At 43.2% G+C, this 23574-nt stretch overlaps 1 protein-coding gene across 5 annotated transcripts in view; it reads right to left on the reverse strand.

The window, feature by feature from the left end:
- The window catches only part of LOC147023273 (RAB11-binding protein RELCH homolog), a 149244-nt gene that overhangs the window by 6751 nt on the left and 118919 nt on the right, over positions 1-23574 (reverse strand). For 2 of the 5 annotated variants that reach the window (XR_015060117.1, XM_085888501.1), the window contains exons 23-26: positions 20197-20338; positions 15561-15674; positions 14123-14211; positions 4266-4333 (exon numbers count right to left, since the gene is read on the reverse strand). Coding sequence is in view for 4 of the 5 variants with exons in the window: in XM_085888501.1 (XP_085744627.1) it covers positions 4266-4333; positions 14123-14211; positions 15561-15674; positions 20197-20338 (413 nt within the window). In the remaining variant the exon portion in view is untranslated. Of the gene's footprint in view, positions 1-4265; positions 4334-12669; positions 12940-14122; positions 14212-15560; positions 15675-20196; positions 20339-23574 lie in introns of those variants that run through there. The other 3 variants (XM_085888500.1, XM_085888503.1, XM_085888504.1) reach the window with 2 other exon arrangements.

Here is a 23574-nt window from a genome sequence, read left to right on the forward strand (position 1 = left end):
ATGCCTGTTGTTTGTGTCCTTTATGACGTCCTTAAAAACAGTAAATTTCCTGTTTGGAAAGATTTACAATTTTGGTTGACTGTCAGACAGGCAGACAGAATAAAACAATGATCTCACTACTCTCTGAGCATGCATAATGGAGACAAATTCAGAGCCAAAGTACGAAAGCATGTGAGCCTGTGTGAAACAAACGGTTTCCTGATGTGAAAGAATGTTTTCCTCATGTGGAATGAAATTATATTTACGAATGACGGAAATCCGCGCTCACTTCTTCAGTTATGCAAATGTTATGCACAGGTTATTTTTCTGATTCATGTGCAAAATATAACATTAAATTGCAATCACGTTGTTCCTTGATAATAAACTGTCGTTTGTAGACAGAAGGACAAACAGACAGACAGACAGACAGACAGAAGTGAACCAATTGCTGAACCCCACTTTTTGTTTCGTATGCACGAGGTATAAAGGGAACTTTCAACATGCATACCATCAAATATCAATTGAGGTCAGTAAACTGTCAAGTTTTTAAAACGTTGAAAAAAAATAAAATCAGTCTTAATCGAGGTTTTTGACCCAGAAAGCTCTCTTACAAGAAAGATTCAGGTTTCAATAAAACACTCCACATTAACTTGTTGGACGAGAATGCCGTAATACCACTCTTCCATGATCCTGAGTCACATTAGAAAAGAAAAGCAGCGTCTGATTAAATTACAGCAAATGTGTTCTCCATTCCAAGCACAAATTATGGACCAACACAGGGTTGTGGAATCGACAGCACGGCAGAAAGATTACTCGCTCCTGAAGGTCATGAATTAATCCACTGCGTTTTGTTAATCTGATATTAATATGGAAAAACATTGCTTTTGTAATACATATTAATATTGTATTAATATCACCATACGAAGATGGTGATACTGGAGGCCCGCCAGAGAGCGAACTGTCTGTGCAGAGCTGAACACCACCCTCTCCAATGCTGGAGACGAAGTGTGTTTGCCTTGATGTCGTCTCATCATCTATTTGTTGACAAGCAAATCTCTGCTTTGTTTCTCTGTTTTGTGCACTAAATGCACCAGACCACGACGGGCCAGGTGCCCTCCTCGATACCTGCAGGATTACATCACAATTACAGCAAAATAACGATTTTGGGGAGCAACCAACCATTCCTCCATAGACCCCCTTAGACACTGACTTTTTAAAGGTCAGGTCAAGTCATGTATGGGAGCATGCGCCAGAACAGCAAGTTGCTGCGTCCACTTTCCACCGGTACTCCAGGGGCCTCCATCTGGCCATTCACCAGGCAGATGCCTGGCCCATCCCCATCTCCTTGAGATGCCGATTAACCTGCTGCAACCACGAGGCAAGTGGTCGGTCCATTGGCCTCCTCCACTCACGAGACTCCCTCGCTGAGAGAATCTGGTGAGCAGGATCAGCATCAGGAAAACGAGCCACATGTCCATACAGCCATAGCTGATGCTCACGGACTATGCAGGCAACAAATCTCATTTGAGTCTCTCTCAGCAACCGCTCATTGGACACAAAGTCCGACCAGCGATAGCCAAGGATTCTCCGAAGAGACCTGGTACCAAAGGAACTAAGTCTCTGTTTCAGATCCTTGGTCAGAGTCCAAGTCTCACATCCATGGAGCAAGACTAGAAGCACCAACGACCTGAAGACTCGGACTTTTATCCTCCCGCACAGGTACCAGCAGCGCCACATTCTGACCCGGGAATGTTACCCCGTGGTTTCCCTCCTATCATCAAAGATTGGGGGTCCCGAAGGCTTTGCCCCAATCCCGTCATCTGGTGAGCTGCCCTGCGAAGGGAAGCGGCACAGGACGTACTCCCAAGGAGTGGGTTTTCAGATTTCTTTGCGTTTTTGTGTTTTGTGGAATGAAGGGTTTTACGGTGGCCAGAGTGAAAATTCTGCCACCAACCTCCGAATAAAAAAGTAACCCAACTGCAGGAGGACGTCCGCAGACACAGTTGGGCACTAGATATGGATGGCCGTTGGCTCACAAGGAGCTCCTCCGCCCTTTGACAGGTTTTGTTTTTAATCCTGCTCGGTGTCCATATCCAAACACCCTCCTCACCAAAAAACCTGGTGGAGGAGACGGTTTAGTCGCCGACTTTTTAAAGAGTCTGAACAAAGGTTGATACATCATGGGTGATGAAGGTTTTGGTGAAGTTTCATCAAAATTGTGTGTGTGGTTTCAGAGAAGAAGGCAAATACTTATTTTTGGGGGGAAACCCGCCGTAGACCAGCTAAAACCATGATTTTTTTTATTGTCATCAACAAACTTTTGTACATGCGTGATAAAGGTTTTGGTCAAGTTTCACATTCGCATCTCTCACCAATTCCTTCCCTCATCAATCCTTCATTCCTTCACATGATCTCCCTTACACTGGAACACCATGGTAAATGTACAAAATTCACATTGCTTATTACTCAATAAACATACCCTGTGCCGGCTTGAGAACGACTTGCCAACTCTTGTTTTTTAAGGTTTTTTTTCCCTTTAATCCAATATGGCTGCCTGACACGTGACTGATTATATCATCTTTATCAAACCATATTTCCCATGGAGAGTTGATCAATGAGTTGCAAAATTTTGCATTGATCGGTTAAGCGGTTTCTCCTTCAAAGGTTTTCAAAGATTTTTCCCTTCGATCCAATATGACTGCCAGACCACATGACACATGATGGTCATTTTAAAGAAAATCCTGTTCAAATTTCAAGTCAATCGGATGAAAATTGACAATTTTAGAAATCTGGCCATTATTGACATTTTTGGCTTATATTGTTGACCTCAAAAATATTTGGTGGTTGAATTCAGTGGCCTCATCTGGAAATCCTGCTCAAATTTCAAGTAAATCAGATGAAAATTGAGGATTTCAGAAATCTGGCTTATGTTGACCTTTCGGCTTATGTTGACCTCAAAAATAATTGGCGGTTGAATTCAGTGAGGTGATACGAAAATGCTGTTCACATTTCAAGTCAGATAAAAATTGATAATTTTAGAAATCTGGCCTATGTCGACGTCAAAAATAGTTGCTGGTTGAATTCAGTGACCTGATATGCAAGTTATCTTCAAATTTCAAGTCAATTGGATGAAAATTGAGGATTTTAGAAATCCGGCCGATGTCGAGCTTTGGTTTATGTTGACCTCGTGAGAGTGACCACTATATCACATGGTCATGTAACATGTGATGAGGTTTCAATTTCCTCCGCTGAACAGTTTTCGATGTACACTCTTAACAAAATGCATACACATACAACGTACAACGTGCGCCATACATACGTACACTACCAATTGCTTTACCCTGCTTTTCACTTTGCGAGTGCAGGGTATTTATGAATATTTATTCGTTTAATAGTGCATATTAATGATTTCAAGTTATTATTACAGCTAATATACATCATTGTGATGTTCCCGGAGATAGCAAGTCTGCGGAATTAGAGGGTGTCACGTGGCGTAAAGTGCATGACAATTGACAACGGCACGAGACATTTAGCACCTGCAGCGCTCTTCACCTCGCAGGAGTCGTAAGCTGCCCTCTCGTATGCCAGAAACTCATCTATTTGTCATCTTAACATCCAAGCAACATTTATGATCACACAGTCCATTTCGTGTGAACGGAATTAGGGATTGCAGTTGACATATATTATATAGGATTAGCATTGGTGAATATCCGGCTGAATTGTGCTGGAAACTTAGTGCAGATGGAGGGAAAAAGAAGATAGGTTTCGGGAGCAAGGTAGAAGGAAAAGAGAAGATACCAACACAAGTAGACAACAGCTGAGATGGGAAAATTGTGTGAAGAGATATATCAATGAGGTGGAAATGGTTGGAGAGTGAAGAGAGTTCGTGAAGGACAGAGAGAAGTGGAGGAGTATTGTGTTCAAAACAGGGTTGAAGATTGTAACCATTTGACCTCGCCCCAAGAAGAAGAAGAAGTGTAAGAAGAAGATTAATATAGTAATGCTGAGACTTGCTCATTTTCTCGAAGCAGAGAATGCAACTCCCAATACTGCTGCCTTAAATTGGAGTTAAACCTACAATAGTTAAGTTCTCAATCAAGTGTACTCACCCACTCAGTCATGTATAGTGATATCAAAACAATGCATTATGACAAGCGATATATAACTACAAAAGAATAACGTGAAGCACACATGACAACGGTATTTCTTGGATAAGCAAATCCTATTATAGTTTGGCAATCTTGTACTCAGCAGGCCAAATACTACACTATTTAGGTCAAGCTCACCTCGAGTCACTGATGTTTTTCTCCTCCAATTTGAGCTCAAAATCTTTTATGATCGAGTTGAGGATTAGCTGTGAAACAAGAACAAATTGCAAGATTACAAAAGTTTTCCATCACAAAGAAAACATACTCGTATATGTACATACAGGACAGGTCAGGAAAGGGAGCATGAGCCAGAGCAGCGCATCGCTAAGTCCACTTCCCACCGGTACTCCAAAAACTTCCGTCTGGCCATCCCCCAGGCAGATGCTTGGCTCATCCCCATTTCCTTGAGATGCTGATCAACCTGCTGCAACCACGAGCCACGTGGTCAGCCGGTTGGCCTCCTCCACTCACTGAGAGAATCAGGTGAGCAGGATCAGCGTCAGGAAAACAAGCACATGTCCATATAGCCATAGCTGACGCTCATGGACTATGCAGGTAACACCTCTCATTTGAGTCTCTCTCAGCAACTGCTCGTTGGCCAGAAAGTCCGACCAGCAATAGCCAAGGATTCTCTGAAGAGACCTGGCACCAAAGGAATTAAGTCTCCATCTCAGATCTCTGGTCAGAGTCCAAGTCTCGCATCCGTAGAGCAAGAGTGGAAGCACCAAGGACCTGAAGCCTTGGACTTTCGTTCTCCTGCAAAGGTACCGGCAGCGCCACACCCCATGATCCAGTGAATCCATGACTCCTCAGGCCCGACCCAGATGCGTATTGACCTCTAGTTCACAGCCAGCAGAGACATGAATATCACTGCCAAGGTAAGTGAATCTCTCCATCTCTCCATGACCTCAACATCCTCACCACAAACAGGTACAGACAAGATGTCATTGAAAGCCTGGATCTTAGTTTTGACCCAGGAAACCTGTGATGCCAGCGGCTCAGACTCCTCATTCAGCACTCCGAGGGCCCCCAAAAGGATATCTAGAGTGTCCACAAAGATCATTCAATCATCTGCGAAATCAAGGTCAGAGATCTTGACATTCCCAAACAATGTACTGCAGCTTGATCTCTCCGACATCCTCCCCAGAATCCAGTCCATACAAGTGCTGAAAAGTGTGGGGGGCAGTACACACTCCTGAGAAATTCCAGTAAAAACTGGAAAAAAGTTGGAGATGGTACCACCACATCTCACAGCACTCTCACAACCAGAGTATAGTTCAGATATCAGGTTGATCAGTTTTAGTGGCACCCCACGAAGACCAAGAATCCTCCAGAGGGCATCCCGATTCACTGAATCAAATGCTTTACAGAGATCAACATAAGCTGCAAGCAGCCCCTGCCGAAACTCTCATCTGCATTCAGTGAGGACCCAAAGAGCAAAGATACGGTCAATCGTTGACCTCTTTGGTGTAAAGCCTGACTGCTCTCGGCAATGTTGCTCAAGCAGATGGCGGTGAACATGATCAATAATTATCTGAGCAAAGACCTTGCCCGGCACTGAGAGCAGTGTCACTCTCCGGTAGTTGTCGCAGTCCTGGCGATCACGCTTCCCTTTCCAGAGAGGGACAACAAGGCCCCTCTTTCAGTCAGTTGTGATGATGCCCGTGTTCCAGGCAGAGCACAGAACTGCATGCAATGACATGAGTCCAGCATTTGCACCAGCCTTGAGAAGTTCAGTATGGATGCCACAGATCCCAGCAGCTTTACCCTATTTCAACCGGTTCACGATAGCCTGTTTCCACAAACGAAGGTGGACCACAATTGATTAGGTGAGCAATAGGGATAGCAACACCCCTGACATACAACTCAACAGCAGGTGGATCAGCCTGGTGCAGCTGCTCAAAGTAACTGGCGCAGTGGGCCTTCACTTCAGACTTCTCTGTCAAGAGCCCTCCACCCTCCGCTCTAACTGCAGTACACCAAGGGATGGGTTGGAGGAACGCAATGCACGAAATCCCGTCAGCAGGACGAGAATCACTTGACTACAGGTGATGCTCTACCCCCTCACAGATTCCTCGCACATAGCCATGCTTGTCCACCCTCAGTGCACGTAGTATTATGCCTCAACTACTTTAACAGCTCAGCTCTGCCATTAAGCCTGGCCCTGTGACTCTGGTCATTGGTATCCAGTGTCCCTCAAGAGACAAAATTATTCTTCGCCCGATGGTGAGTTCTGAGACATCCACGGGCAACATCAAGGATGGTAGTCTTGAAAGCACTCCACAACTCTTCAGTATTCCCCAAAGCACCTAAACCCCCCAAATCCCCACTCAGCTTCTTCGCAAAGTCCTCAGCTACCTTCTCATCCTCGAGCTTTCCAACATCCAGCCTCGGCTGGGACGGTACCATTCTCCCAGATTTAAGCTGCAACTTCAGAGTTGCTAGAACAAGCTTGTAGTCGGAATTGAGGAACTGAGCACTCCGGTAGACCCTGCAGTTCTGGATCATCCTCCAACAGTCATCAATGAGCACTTGGTCAATCTCCTTTACCACATCACCAGCATTGGAATACGCAGTCTAGCGATGAGCCTGTGGGCACTGAAACCATGAACCAGCCATCGTAAGTCCAGACCCATGGGGACCAGCACATGCCGTCTGGTGGACAAGACCTCAGCACAACACCACCACGCACCACCACAATCTGACACTGGATGTTTACCCCGTGCTTTTCCTTCAATCAATGAATGGGGGCCCCGAAAGCTTTACCCCAATCCCATCATCTGGTGAGCTGCCCTGTGAAGGGCAGCAGCACAGGAGGTACTCCCACGGAGTGGGTTTTCAGTTTTCTTTGCATATGTGGATTTTCCGGAATGAAGTGTTTTACAGTGGCCAAAGTGCAAATCCTGCCAGAAACCTCATTAAAAAAAAAAAAGTAACCCAATTGTAGGAGGAAGTCCACAGACAGTTTGGCATGAGATATGGATGGCCATTGGCTCACAAGGAGCTCCTCCGCCCTTTGACAGGTTTTGTTTTTAATCCTGCTGGGTGTCCATATCCATACACCCTCCTCACCAGAAAACCTGGTGGGGGAGACCGTTTAGTTGCCAACAACCCCACCATGAAACAGGTGCGTACAGGTTTCCTTGGTACCTGTAGCACGTCACATATCTAATGGCTTGACTTAAAAATTAATTCAGCAATAGGGATAGCAACACCCTTGACATACAATCCTAACTATAATTCATGGACCGGTGTTTGTGTGCTTGTTTGTCGGGCTACTCCTACTGCAGTTCTGGCGCAGTTACATCCAGACTTGCCACAGAGGAGCAGCATAACCCCAGTTAATATATAGAGGTGTTTTTTTTATCATTGCCGATGGTCTTGGGGGAATGAAGGGGTGTAGGGGTGGGGGGACGCAAATTCTCTATGTAAATGTGTATCGTGTAACGCCGCCTCCAAGTGAGGGAGGGTATTACAAGTCTCCACAATTTACAGTACAGTGAGGTGTTTTGAATTATAAGCAGCAGGTATAATTTTGCTTCATGCACATAACCTGGGTAATTTATTTCTCCTATACAAGATTTTCCGATCTGCTGGCTATGAGCCAGAGGTTTTTCCGATACGTGAGTGTTTGTGTGTGTGTGTGTGCGTGTGCGTGTGCGTGACACAAGGAAATTAGACACAGGTGGAGGACATTCAGCCCATCATACTTGCCCCACATCGATTTATCAACACCAGATCAAAATAAGAAAATGCAAAATGTTTTTTATTTTATATATTTTTTAATCACGCGTCTTTTTTGTAGTTTTTTTAAATTTTTGTTCCTCCAGGAAAGGGGGCTTGGTTAAGAACACACATCAACCACACAACACCCCTTGACGAGACCCCCACCAACAGCACTCCGTACACATGCACACAATCACCCATCAATACTCAAGCTGCCGAAAAGTCCGACCAGCATCCCTATACCCCTCTATCTCCATAACTTCCATAATCTAATTCCAATTTAAACTTATCCACTGTTTCTGCTGCCACAACCATTCCATAGACACTATTCCATGTCTTAACTACTCTCTGAGTAAAAGTCCCCTGCCTTACTACCATCTCAACTCTCCTCTTCTTTACTTTCAGGCTTCGTCCCCTGGTCACATCACTGTCTCCTCTGTTGAATAATTTATCTGCACTTATTTTATCTCTACCTTTCATTATCTTAAACATCTTTATCATATCTCCTCGTAACCGCCTCCTTTCTAGTGTATAAAGCCCCGTCTCCTTCAGCTGCTCCTCATAGCTGAGTCGAGCTAGGCCCGGAATCAATCTAGTAGCCTTGTGATGAACTCTCTCAATGGCATCTTTGTCCTTCCGAAATTGTGGTGACCAAAACTGCACACAATATTCTAGATGTGGCCCTCACTAAATTCCTGTACAATGTTAACACCACCTCTTGATTAATAATTGACCCCCCTCCAAATACAACCTAAAACCCTATTTGCTCTTCCTATAGCTGCCTGACATTGTGCTGCCTGCTCACCCCCAGTATATATTACCACCCCCAGATCCTTCTCCTGTGTGACACGCTCCAAAATTCCCCCTTGCATCCTGTAATCTCTATTTTCATTGTTCATTCCCATCCCCAACACCTTACACTTGCTCAGGATAAATTGCATCTGCCAGTTTTTTTTCTCAATCTATACAAGTATCAATACTTTCCTGAATCTGATCACCACCCCCTCTGCTATCCACCTTACCTCCAAGCTTTGTGTCATCTGCAAATTTGTAAAGCCAACTCTTCACCCCACTGTCTAAATCGTTGATGTAAATAATGAATAGTAATGGTCTGAGAATTGATCCCTGAGCACTACTTACATCCTCCCAGCAAGACATCCTCCCACTCACAGACACTCTTTGCTTCCTATCACGAAGCCAATTTGCAATCCATTTAGCTACCTGACCAGCCACTCCACAAACCCTCAGCTTGGCTAACAACCTCCAATGTGGTACCTTATCAAATGCCTTCTTAAAGTCGAGATATACTATATCCACTGCCTTTCCCTCATCCACCCAATCAGACACTGCTTCATAAAACTCTAAAATATTTGTTAGACACGAACTACCTTTGGTAAACCCATGCTGACTACCTTTAATTAGTTTGTATTTATTTAAATGGTTCCTCATCTCGTCCCTAATTAATGTCGTTGGTCGTTATCTCCATTTGCATTTGCGGGTTTCAGAAGGTGGAACAGAAACGACCAGGACCATGAGTATCCATCTCTGCTTCAGTTAGTGATCACGGTTCACGGCCCAAGCTGTTGAATTTTTTGCTGTTCTCAGACTTTGCTGTGTGTATATGTGTGTGTGTTCATTGAGTCACTTGTGCTACAGTACGTAGTTCACTCTGTACGCACTGTCATTCTGCTAAACTCAACAAAAATGCATTCCATTCTCGTTTGTAATAACTGGTTGATGGATCAAAGTACAAAGTGCAAAACCTCACGGTGTCGTGTGGTGCCTCGGTGTCATTAGTTGTATTTATTTATTTTTGTGCGATCTGCTTTCATCTAGGAAGTTATTTTATTTCACTAGGAGCTTGGAGCAATTTTATCTTAGATAAAAGCAAATGAGACATTGTTTGTTTGTTTGTTTGTGACACTACTCCTCTGAGCTCGCTCCCAAGGTTAATCGCAACAAAACTTTATGAGATCACTTAATTTTTTTATATTTTTTTAACCACGACACATCTTACTACTTACTAAGGGTATTAAAGTCATTCTCTCACAATTCACAACTTATAAACACACAAGCCACCAACTGTGGCAGAGATGGGTGAGAGTTGTGAGGGAGGAGAAGGGGTGGGCCCTGGGTACTTTTTGTTTGTTGAAAATTATTATGGAAACAGAATAGGCACAAATAAATGAGTAATTGCAACTGAGTGACATATAAAATACATAGACAATGCATTTGTGAGAGAAAAGATACAAACTCAAAATGAATATCTTGGACAGTGCATTCGTATTTGGTACGTGAACCCTTGGATTGATAAAGAACATGACACCTTGTTTCCACGCTCCCATTCAGGTTATTAATGCATGCGTGTGGAGTGTTGTTCTCAATGCATATCCTGCAACGTTTCCACAATTCATCGAAGGTATTTGGTTACCGTTTGACTTGCTTTTATAGCAGTCAGTGTACCTTTGATTTCATGCAAATCTCTGACACCCCTTGGCTGAGATGCAGTCCCACACTCGTATCGATCCACCCCAGGCTTTACTGTGTGTAGGTGTTGTGCACTCACTGTTATATCGCTCTCCGGTGGTCAGCCTTCAAACAAACTCATGTTGATCATTACCAAACAGTTCAAACCGTTACTCAAATGTAAACCGCCCCTTCTTCAAGGTTTGCTCAGCCTCCCGTTTCATTTCTGATGCTCAATTTCACCTTTTAATTTGATTACCCCTCTTCGGCAAAGGTTCTCAGGCGGCTACACATCCATTGTGACCACTTTCCACTGATGCGTAACTCACTTTTCTTGAAGAAAGGTCACCGCCGATACTTTCATGTAGGTCATGCACAAGATCTCAACTGGATCTTCATCAATCATATAGAAAAAAAATACACTCTAAGGTACTTAACATCACTTTTGGAGAATTTGACCTTTTCTCCCCAGTTGCTTATAGAGTCAAGAATACTAGTTCCTCCTCAGTCTTGCAAGCAGCTCCTACTGAAACTTTAAGTGAGGCTGTAATCCACTGCACGGAGTAGCCTTCACTAGCTTTGATTTATTTAGCTTGTCATGTGACATTTTCTTGTGCTTATTGGTTCGAGTCGACTCAAACTTCTTATAACTGAGGATGACTAAGAAAAGAGAAAATTCCCTTGATGGGTGGGTTTGTGAGTAATCCTTGTGGAATTAAAAAGAACATCCACAAAAGGGCAGCAGGCAACCCTAGCTTTGCTAATGGCCAATTCACTACATTGGTGGAGGAGTAGTGACACACCAGCAGAAATCGTTCACCAAAACCTCCAAATGAATTACAACACAGAGAACCACAATGATACTCTTTTGAACATGGAGCCCTCGAGTGCACCAACTGGGTTTGAAGCGACTGGGGATGAAGGTAATCACACTTTCAATAATTTGCATTGTAATGATGCCTCACACTTAAAGCCTACATTGGACAGTAAAGATGCATGAAGAACAAAACATGGGAACCTTTAGCTTAGGATGCTGGAACGTGACCACACTTAATTATGATTGAAGTAAGAGACAACTAATGTGGCTTTGCACGTGGTAAGGGTACGACTGATGGGATCTTCCTTCTGAAAGGTGTGGCCAAAACTTGCTATGCAGGCAAATGCCCTCTCCATCTTGTCTTTGTTGATTATAATACGGCAGTTAACTTTGTCAACCATGCACTACTGTTTACGAAATTGCGGGATTTTAGTATAGAAGAGGATGTGACGCGACTGCTTGAGGATGTCTACATCAACTCAAAGTCAGCTCCGTTGGAAAGGTCAGATGACAGACGAGTTTGAGATGCCAGTCTGAGTATGACAAGGCTGTCTATTGTCCCGCATACTTTTCAGCCTCTACACTGAATGCCTCATGCGGGAGTGGTATGAACACCCACCACACTTAAGGGCACCCAATGTAAGTGGTATCTCCATAAAGGAGAGAAGATATGCCGATGACCTCGTGATGATGGCACTGTGCAGAGCTGACGCAGAAGAGATGCTTGCTATCTTAGTCGACATCTCAGAAGAGTATGGGCTCGTCATTCAAGGTGATCTTCAGATAAAAGGTGCAACAGTTTCAACTCACACCACCCATTGCCGACTTGATGAAGGGAGGTTCTATGGAAGGAGACCCAGGAGGACCCTACTGCTGAGGGAAAGGGAGAGGCATAAGAAAGCCCAACTGGAGTTTGCCAAAACACACCTGAACAAGCTAAAATCCTTCTGGGAGAATTTCCTATGGACAGATGAGACCAAATTACAGATATTTAGGCAAGCACATCATCTCTATGTTTACAGAAAACAAAATGAAGCCTTCAAAGAAAAGAACACCTTCCCTACAGTCAAACATGGAGGAGGTCCAATGATGTTTTGGGGTTGCTGTGCTGTCTCTGGCACTAGGTGCCTTGAATGTGTGCATGGCATCATGAAATCAGGAGGCTGCCAAGGCATTTTGGAGCACAATGTTCAACCAAGTGTCAGAAAGCTGGGTCTCTGTCAAAGGTCATGGGCTTTTCAGCAGGACAATGACCCCAAACACACTTCAAAAAGCACCCAGGAATGGTTCAAGACAAACCGCTGGACTTTTCTGAAGTGGCCAGCAATGAGTCCTGATCTAAATCCTATTGAACACCTGTGGGGAGATCTGAAAACAGCAGTTGGGAGAAGGCACCCTTCAAATCTGGGAGAACTGGAGCTATTTGCACAAGAAGAGTGGGTCAAACTACCAGTAGAGAGGTGTAGGAAGCTCATTCATGGCTATCTGCAGTTATTTTGTCCAAAGCTTGTGCTACCAAATATTAAGTCTAGGATGTCAATAATTTTGTCAATGCCATTTCTTTTTATTTTCTGATTTAAAAGGATATATTAAGTTCTGAATCAAACCGGGCGTAGTGGCATGCGCCTGTAATCCGGCTACTCGGAGGCTTGGAATGGAGGATCGCTTGAGGACGGGAGCTCTGCACTGGGCCGCACTATGAGAGGGTGGAGGCGACCAGGGTTGCGTCAGGAAGGGCATCCGGCGTAAACCCTGTGCCAAATCATTATGCGGATCATAACGGATGATCCGCTGTAGCGACCCCTAATGGAGCAGCCGAAAGAAGAAGAAGAAGATATTAAGTTTTGAATCAAAAACAAAGGCTCTATCATATCAACAGTGAAATAAAGAATTGTGGAGAGAAACACTTTTGTCAATTTTAACTTATTTTTCGAGAAAATTGTAAGTTATTTGAAAAAAGTGCAAGGGTGCCAATATTTTTGGCCATGGCTGTAAGCATTGCAATGTACACAGCAATTTGAAGCTTTGATGAAGAGTCATTCGATAAGATGAGTGAGGAAAGTGGGAAAAAATAATTCTCGTAAAGAAATCATTGCGGCCTGTTCCAGGTCAAGGCATGGTTGAGTAGGCCAAATAACATGGCAGCTTCAGACCCCAACGAGGTTACCTTGTATATGCCTTAAGAGCCCATAGGGTGTGGTGACCGAGGATGCGCCCGATGAAGGACATAATTAAATAAGGTCGTTAATTATCTTCAAAAGTGGTGTTTTAATTAACCCAAACACCCAATTTTCAGTGATACAATTCCTTGGAGTTTTCTTAGTATGCATGCAAAGTTTCAGGCTGCTCGATGCCATGGTTTTGGAGTTATGGAAGATGGACACACACACACACACACACACACACACACACACACACACACACACACACACACACACACACACACACACACACACACACACGATTGGTGAAATTGGTGTGATGCATGCCTGATGGACCAAATGGCCTTTTCTGTACCTATTTACCATTCCTACATTGCCAACCTGATGTGTGACAATGCAATCCCTCAGTAGCTGCCCCAAATTGTAAAAAAAAAAAACAAAAAAAAAACATCACCACGTGACAGAGATTCACAAACAAACAGTCATTGGTCAGAACTCGATGGCCCCATTAATCTCAAATTCACTATTTACATTAAATAAGGAGATATTACTTAATTTCTGATCACAGAAACAATGGAAAGGAGTCACCATGCCCTGACAAACAAGAATGGCAAATAATATTCCATCAAAAGTAAACAGAAATGAATCAGGTAGAAGTTAATTTTCACTTGTATCAAAGTGAGAGCACAAGCACGTTAAGATAAAATTTTACCACTCCCAGGGAGACATCAAATGCGCAGGTCAGAGAGACTCATAAATCAAAACAATTTTGTGAAGAAAACTACGAGCGGAGAGCGTGTGACTCAAGTTTTCAGCCACATTACCTGGTGCTCATGGGAAAGGCTCTGCATATCATCGCTGAGACTTCGCAGGGCCGGCAGGAAATGTTGCTGTAATACAGCTTCATCCACGACTGCCATTAAGAAAGAGTCAAGGTTTCACACCAAGATCTGAGGCAGTCAACATTTTCACACTTCGATTTGAAGCAGCAAGAGTTTTGTCTGATGATGTTGTGAGAAATCATAATAAAACTAGAAAGCATCTGAAATTACAAAAGCCCGTCCGCGTCTGCTTTGTATTCGCACTTCCTCTTTCTTCCACATGCTAAACATGACGAAAACAGCTAAAAACGAGAATAGCACGTGGTAGAGCACGTACCTCCGCCAGGCTGAACAGTTTACGTTTTGTATCCCACTGATAGGCCGGATCTGGATCCGGACCTGAACCGGAATCAGATCTGCTTGTTCTGTCACCGAACCAACTCATCCACCTAGTTTGGTCATAACTTTTCCACAACATTTTGAAATCTCGTGCTCTATATCGTTTTTGGCCCCATCTCTCAATGGTGGTGAATCGCTCCAAAAAATTCTCGAATCCAGATCCAGATCTTCACCAAAATCGAATCAATTCTTCCTTGTCACACACCCGACCTGTCCACCAAGTTTCAGCCAAATATGTCTGTAATTTTGGAGATATCCTGCTCACAGACACAGACACAGACAGGGGTGAAAACACAACTTCTGTCCACCTTAGGTGGCAGAGGTGAAAATAGAAAAACAGTGACGATTTTAGGCGACCTTGACCTTTTGACCTCAAAATCAATAGGCTTCAGTGAACCAATATGCAAAGCCTGTTCAAATGCCAAGTCAATCAGATGTAAATTAACAATTTTATATGACATTGACCCTTTGATCTAAAAAAAAACAAAAACAATTGGCTTCTAGCTTTTGATTGGTGAACCAATTCAGTGACCCAATATTAAAATTCTTTAAATTGCAGGCCAATTGGATTAAAATAGTCGATTTTCTGCAACATTGACTGCTTGACTTTTTAACCAAATTATTAATTTATCTTCTCCATATTCTCAGAATAAAGCCTTGTTGAAAATTTGATGACAAAAACTAAAATGCCAAACAATTAAAGGAAACACGCACGCACGCACATCTCTCATCGTATCCTCTAGCAAATGCAACCCTTCGCTTCATTGATGGGAATATTAAGGGGGGGGGGAGAAAGGGAAGGAGAGAGGACGGAGGGGATGGGGAGAGGGAGGAAGGAGAGGGACACATACACATCCACACATACGATTGTAAAACCTGCATGGGGTACTGGCTAATACAACAGGCTGTAAATATCTTCCAAAGTAAATAATAACACATATATATATATATATATATATATATATATATATATATATATATATATATATATATATATATATATATATATATATCCAAATAACAGTTCTCAAATTAAGGATACAGCAGCAGGCAAGTGCACTGTAGGCCTCGAAAAGAGCCATAGCTGCTTCGAGTTTTGAAATCTCAGGAAGTAGTCGCCAGGTTTGCCATAAAGCTTGCAAACAAGGAATCACGACTTGTGCACCAAGGAGGAAGAGGGAGAGAACACGAATTCACAACCACATACGTACTTAAGAGGGGGGAAAATATATTTCAAGTATCAAGAACTGTTAATAAGGTGACAAATTCAATTACACCTTCATTGCTGTTAAAATAAGAAGATACATTTGTGTAGTAATAACCAAACTAATGAGAACGAGCTCACATGCTTTTCAGAACCCTTGTTATTAATATCGATGAGTATGTTTATTGATTGGTGAACTTAATGTTGATTGATTTTATGCACATGGCAATGAAAATTAAAAAAAAAAACAACAAATGAGATGTGCTAGTTTTATGTTACATGTGGAGCAACAAATACCTGAAAACAAAATAATCTCTATTGTATCTGATCCAGACAACAAGGTGCTGTAATTATTCACAGGTGAACCTCAAGTTATAGTTTTTCGGATGGAAGCAACACCCCGGTACTGGGTTTTCAACCTTTATTTTTTGTACTTGCGGACTCCTTGACACCTCCGTCACCAATAGCAGGAGCACCCATTTAAAGCGGATAAATATTTGTTTAACCTTGATATCTTCTGGAAACAACAGTATATAATTATATTTAAAATTAATTCGAATGAAAAAAAACAAACAAACCAATCACACATTTCCCTCTTTTTTTTTTTCCTCTCAACTCCATTTTGTTTCTCCTTCCACCACACCGTCAACGATATAATCTTTCAACTTGACTCTCATTTCCAAATAGATTTCTTCCCCATCTTCATGTTTCACTACTGGAGAGCTCACAAACCCTCAAATCAATCTGTACACCCTTGACATTTTATCCACTCATTAACCCTCTCAAAACCCACCCCTTCACTTTCATGTTATTGTGTTGTCTTCCCACTCCCTCCACCCACCTTTCATTTATATATTTCACTGCTCATAAAATTTTATCCTCCATTTTCCTTTTCTGGTATTACAGCCCCTTATTTCTTGTGCTTTAGCTCGTGTCCAGCTTGGTCACTGGCCCAGTGTCATCGTTCCTTCTCCTCCCCTCCCTTTACTCACCAATTCCCAGTTTGTTTTGTCACCTACATCATCAACATGATTCTAAGATGGCCATCAAAATGGCTGCCACAAAGGAAAATTAGACATGACTTGTCAGATTTAACAATAAAATTAAAGGTGACACTCTGAAGGAGTCATATAGACACTCCCTCCGAGCCTACACTTAAAGAAGCGTCATAATTACGTTTAACTGCACTTATGAGATGGAGTGGCTGCTGGTAACATAATTGGTTAGGGAGTTGGATATGTCGCTGATCAGTGCCCCTATCGCCACCACACTGGTGCTCATTTCGCTGACCTCGGAAGGATGACAAGTTGAGTCAACCCCACACGGTGTTCATTCAGTGGCCGATAGGGCTCAAACTCAGGACCCTCGGATCCTAAGCCAGCAACCCTAACTGCTAAACCAATGACAGGCTGATCTGCCAGAAAGCAAGAGATGATGAAGTTGTAAGCACAAGCAATGGCTGTAAAAGGATACGAGAACCCAGTTTCATACACAATGACCATGTTTTCCAAGAGAATGAAGCTCATTGAAGGAGATCGTTTTTTTTTACCTCTGCCACCGAAGGTAAAGGAGATAATGTGTTCACCCCTCTCTGTCTGTTTGTGTGCAGGATATCTCAAAAAGTTGGGGACGGATTCGGATGAAACTTGGAGGACAGGTTTTGTGTGTGTGACCACGACAAATTGATTCAATTTTGGTGAAGATCCAAATCCAGATCTGGATACGACAATTATTTAATTTTTAAAGCGATTCTTCACTATTGAAAGACGGCCAAAAACGATATAGTACTGTATAGCATGATGTTTCAAAAATGTATTGGGCCAGATATGTTCTCGTGGATTTGGCATTACGTGGCAGAGGTATGCACTCTACAGAGTACCCTTCTAGTTTATCATGTGACTAATGAATGTTATAAAAAGTACAAGAATGTGATCGTGTGATTCGGAGGTCTCGTGATGATTATGATTTTGGTCTTGAAGATAGCTTTTGTGATGCTCAACATCCAAAACTTGGGTGTAATAATATGAATATCCTTGATCCTAGCACATACTTGCACAGGATCAACAGAGCGAATACACTCAACGAACATATTTGCAGCATTATTTGAAACATTGAATGCCATCATCGATTTGTGCAAAGCATCAGGATCTGTGAAATCAATGTCAATACCAAATTGTTCAATGAAGAAAATTTTAACATTTCTATTGCAGAAGTTACATTGATCATCAATACCATTCAAGTGGTCTCGGATAACACTCAGCTCGTAGCCTTTGCCATTTTTCAGGCCTTGCTTGATCCAACTCTGACAAAAACCTGATTCCATGCAAGGTGTTTGGTGGACAATTTCAGTGCTAAGTCCTTGGAACGTGACGCAAACTTATACATATACTTAATCATGCACTCATTATGGTAATGTAGATCTGTTCCAAACACAGAATGTGGATCGGGAAGGTCACAAGTCTGGGTGAAGACGGCATCTTGAAAGAATTTCTTTGCAGCAAGAAAAGATAAAGCATGATTTGATTCAAGAATGCGATATTTGGTGTACACTTGTTTGCACGATTTGTTACCACAGATAATACAATTCACATCTCACAATGCTGTTGCTGTCGTATATGTGTTAGGTGGGTGGCGGACAGCCTCGGAACGAGTGCTTCTATCATCTGTTTTGGTATGCTGGGAAAAAGTTGAGTCTTGGCCTTGAGCTCGATTGGTTTTAGTTATTCTGTCTGGAACGGACTTCATAGTGTACTTGTAACACTCATTCGTCACATGACGAAGAAAAACGATTTCCTTGAATGAGCTTCAGTCTCTTGGAAACATGGTCATTGTGAATGTCACTGGCTTCTCATAACCTTTTACAGCCATTGCTTGTACTTACAACTTTATCACATCCTGCTCTCTGGCAAATGATACACTTAGTGACATAAAAAAGAAATGCCTTTGAATGACTGTAATGGTGTTACAGACTCCATCATTGAAAACAGCTTTTTGGTATTAAGGCGTTCGGAAATGGTTAATCAGGCTACAGCACTGCACCCATGTCACTCTTCATAGCCCTGAAAAAGAAATAGCATACTGTTACTCCATCTCATAGGTGCAGTTAAACGTAATTATTACGCTTCTTTGAGTAGAGGCTCTGGGGCCGTGTCTATATGACTCTTTTAGAGCATCACTTTTTATTTTATTGTTCCATATGACAAGTCATGTCTCATTTTCTATTTTGGCAGCCATTTTGATGGACATCTCAGAATTATGTCAATTAGGTCAACTTCAAAAATCACAATAATGGTCCCATTCAATTCCTTGGCATAAAATCTCTACATAGACACAAATATTAACTTTCTATGACACTTACTTTAGGAGAAATGATCATTTTGATGAAATTCCCTAAAAGCAGCGATTGAGGGGTAGAGTGTTTTTTGGGTTACAATGTGCCCCAACAGGCATCATACAGAGCCCTTAGGTATCAATATGAAAATTGGATTGCTCAGAGCACTGAATGAGGAAACTTTTGGCCAATTTTGGTAACTCTAAGTACAATATTGGATGATTGAGAAGCCATCAAACGTATATCTAGTTTCAAAGTGAAAGCGATTTTTGTCTAAAATCAAGTAAAATATGGCCATTTTGTCCTGTGATTGAAGGTTTAGGGCAATGAATCATGCTAGAAAGTTTTTAGTACTACCCAAACAATCAAAATGAATAATTTATGGGTGCTTAATAATGATTTATTCAATAAATCTCCAATACCGTCATTTTAGCCGCTTGGCGCCCAACCAAAAATTCCAGTTGGTCTCTGCAGACAGAATGAACTTCACCTGGAGGTGTTACCCAAACCTTTTTTGAAGGTCTTGGAACATAGAACAAGAAAATTTAAATTGCTTCATGTTGGTAGAAATAAGCATATATTGCCTTAATATCTATTTTCTTATTATTAGCTGAAACATTTTCTTCATTTATTTTGCCCAGAATTATTCAATCATTTCCAAGATCGAGCCAGAAACAATAGTTTGGTAAATCGAGGTTGTGTATAATATGTGTTGATCACAAAATGAGCGGCGGTCATAGTGTCCACAACACTTAGTCATGATCTGATAATTTCATCAAAATTTGTGTAAATGTTCTAAAATAACGTGTGTAAAGGCAAAATGTCAAGGCAGAAGGAAATCAGAAAGGCAGGGACAGGGTACCAATGATTATCCTGAATGGCACTGACTTCGAACATGCTCAACTCTTCAATTACCCTTCACAAGTAATTATGCATTTCAAAAAGCAAAATGAGCTAAAGCGAAGAAAGATGAAATTAGCATTGCAGATTAAATATGATGTCATTTCTGGCAATCCAGTTCACGTGAGGAAAAAGTGAAAAGGCGGCCGCTCCAAAGACAGCCTAAATATTCTTCAAATATTGCTTCCATTTTGGGTCTAATTTTTACACGTTTTGCGAAGGCTCTCAATTGTACAGACTCACAGTCATCCCGGAAGTGAGGCTCAGCATTGGGTCCGACCCTTCCGAGAGTACGAACAACTTCCAGTTGCAATGCTTGCCCTCCGTGGTCTGCTGGAGCGTCATCCAGCATCGATCCGAGCTGCATTTTTAACCTCTCCAGGAGCTGGAAATACACATGGCATCACTTCTAATTCTTGTCGTTATACAAAGGTACACCAGGACTCGGTGGCCCAATGGTTAGAGCATCCAGTCTTAGTCTGACAAGTCGGTGGTTCAAACCCTGGCTCAGTTATACCAAAAACTTTAAAAATGCTATGTGCCGTTTCCTTGCTTGACACTGTAAGGATTTTAAAATGCAATAATCTTCATGATTGAAGAAGCCAGATAAACCACAAGAGAAAGAAGAAGACGAAGAAGAATTACTTCACAAAACCCCAAATTTCAGTATTTACCTTTAATACAATTGGAGATAAAAATCACTCATTACAAAGCAAACATTTAGCATTGCACAGTGCAAAAATATTTTATACTGGACTCCAACCTCACCCACACAAAAAGTAAAGGGTGCCCCCAAGCTTGTCCGTCCACCGCACCCCCACCAAACCTCCAATTTTTTTTCTTTTTTGCACAATTCACTGTACATTGTATAATGATGAAATATGTCAATAAAAATGTATTGTGCAGCAAAAGTGCTGCATGTTGGAACAAATTCTGATATGATGACTTTCATATAATGGGATTATACAGTACAAGTACAAATGTGAAGGAAGATAAAGGAAAATAGAAAGTGGTTTTCACAAAATGACTTCAAGTCCTGTTACTACTACAAAAGGAAGTGCTAATAATAACAAAGCAAGCTCGAGTACAATATGGAAAGGATATGAAAAGCAGAATAAGCCAACACTCGTATTTACAGTATGTATAACCGTATTCTCATGACAAATATATATATATATATATATATATATATATATATATATATATATATATATATATATATATATATATATATTGTTGCGGTTTTCGCGCCCGCCGGCGTGCTGACGGCCACGTAACCCGAATCGCGGCATGTCGCCCACCGGACGGACAATCCAGTCGTGACCCTCTCGGACTAACGCCGGGAACCAGTCACGGGTGGACCTTTCGGTCTCACCGCGATCGAGCCAATCAGCCCCCGCGTGGGATAGGGTTGCTCGCCGACCCGACCTACCTAAGTACCCACGCGGAGGGTAGACCGGGCGATCGCACCTCGCCGCAGGTCGACTTCGGACACGGGCCACTTAAGCGACCCGTTCCGTACTATCAGAATAACCGAGCGGTGTTATCGTCGACCTCGACGGTTCGATTAATTATCGGGCGTATTCAGCCCACTACCAACCCTTTACGTGAAGCAAGATGGGGATTCAATGGGAGAAATGACGAAGCGAAGCGGGAGAACAGTTCAATAATAAAGCACATTTATTCGCGGCACACGGGAAGCACACATATACAATTCCACCAAAAGCACATAGAAAAAACACAATTCCATTTACACAAAAAGCAAATATAAAAGCGAAAACAATGCAGAGCTAATACCGACTACCGAGCACACGGCAACACTTATACAATTCTACCTCACAGACGGCGCCGACAACACATACCCAAAACCAAGGAAAAGAAATATCCTCAAGGATGAGGCAGGCCTGAGGCTGAGACCGGGTCGCGCCTACCCGTCTGGTGATGAGACGCGGAGCGGCGATGGCGCCTCACTCCGCGGGCCTCACGGACAGTGTCTGGCAGGGGGTGGGAAAGGGGCCCCCTTGGTCGCACTATCTCAGCGCGGGGGGAAACAGGAGGGGGTTGCTGATGCTCGGGGTATAGAGGATCTTTATTATCCCTGGTGTGCGTCTCCACCTCGGCCAGGTCGCGCTGCCGGCCTTCCTCGGGCGTGCAGCTCCCGGCACCGTCGCGAGCACCCCCTCGTCTGCCTTCGCCGCTGCCGCCTCTCCGCCTCTGGACTCTCTGACTCTGGACTCTTCTTTGGACTCTCCTCGTTCGACTCTCTTCAGCTTCTCCAGCTACTGCAGGCTTCGGGCTCCAGACTTCCACACGGCTCTGACTGACGAACACGGTCCTTTTATCCCCCCGTAGCTTTGCCTTTGACCCCCTCCCTTTGACCTTTCACCTCGCTCCCCATTGGCCCGAGAAAAAGTGGGCGTGAAGGCTTTTTGATCCACAAATTTGCATATATCGATCGTCCTGGAGGCGGGGCCAAATCGCCCCTCGCTCACCGATTGGACGGCAAAAAGTGGGCGTGTGTCGTTTTTGATCCGTTTTTGAAGCACAAAATCCGTGATTTTGTACACGCTGTTCGACGCACGCTCTGCACGAGTCCAACACCGGTACCCACAGCGGGGCAAGAACGGTGGCGATGCTACGGTTGCGAGGTGTGACGTGAAGGTCGTGGCGGTTGTGGTGAAGCGGCGTTGTGGTTGGTGGTTGATGTTGTGGTTGTAGTGGTAATCATGGCGGTTGGTCCAAAATAAAGATAGTAAAAGAAAAACGGCTATCCTGAAGAGTCGCAGCTCGCATAAATGACATGTATTCCCACTAGACAACGGGTTTGGACCTAACTACACATGTACTTACCGAGATACCTCACCTAAGGGACCTGAATGGTGGTTTGCGAATTTGGTAACCACAACACTACCCCCTCCCCTTTTTACAGACTCGTCCCGAGTCGTCAAATTTTCGTGTGCCATCATGTGTAGTTTTCCCCTAGTACATTTTACCTACGGATCCCTGGGTGCGACATTCATGGTATTCGTGTCCCCAAAATAAATAACCTGAGGGCTGCGTAACTATCTAAACAAACTCACTCACACGGACGACTTAAATAAAATTGCCGGCGCTAGACAGACATGCCGGGGCGCACTCATATTTACAGTACATCTTAACCTTAACTTACAAATTTTACACTAAACCATGGCCCAGGATCATTGAACTCTGCAAAAGAAAAGCAGTTAGCAGGGAGCCAGGCTGCCCACATGCAGTCTCTGGCTCAAACAATGCAGGTGACAGGGAACGTGGCTGGCTGCTCACACGCAGTCCAAGGCCTTCCCTTTTTAACTGAACGCAGTGAACCACAATGGTGCATGGGCTGCACAACGCAGTCTCCGTGCCAGCTCAAGTGGCACACGCAATGAGCACAACGAATGGATGGATGGATGGATGGATGCAAACACGGTGCACGGGCCGCCACTGCAGGCCCGTGTTGTAGCTGCCAACAGGGCAGTTCTTGCAGCTTGCAAACTGTTGCTTTCTGATCCTGGCGCACATGGAAACGAACAGGGGGGGGGGGCAAAGCAAAAATTGAACGGGGCTGGTGAACGTGGGCAGTGGGCATGGCATGGCAAAGGT

Source organism: Eptatretus burgeri, chromosome 7 (genome assembly GCF_056783735.1).
Source record: "Eptatretus burgeri isolate ZD-2024b chromosome 7, Ebu_testis_v1, whole genome shotgun sequence".
NCBI classification, from domain to species: domain Eukaryota; kingdom Metazoa; phylum Chordata; class Myxini; order Myxiniformes; family Myxinidae; genus Eptatretus; species Eptatretus burgeri.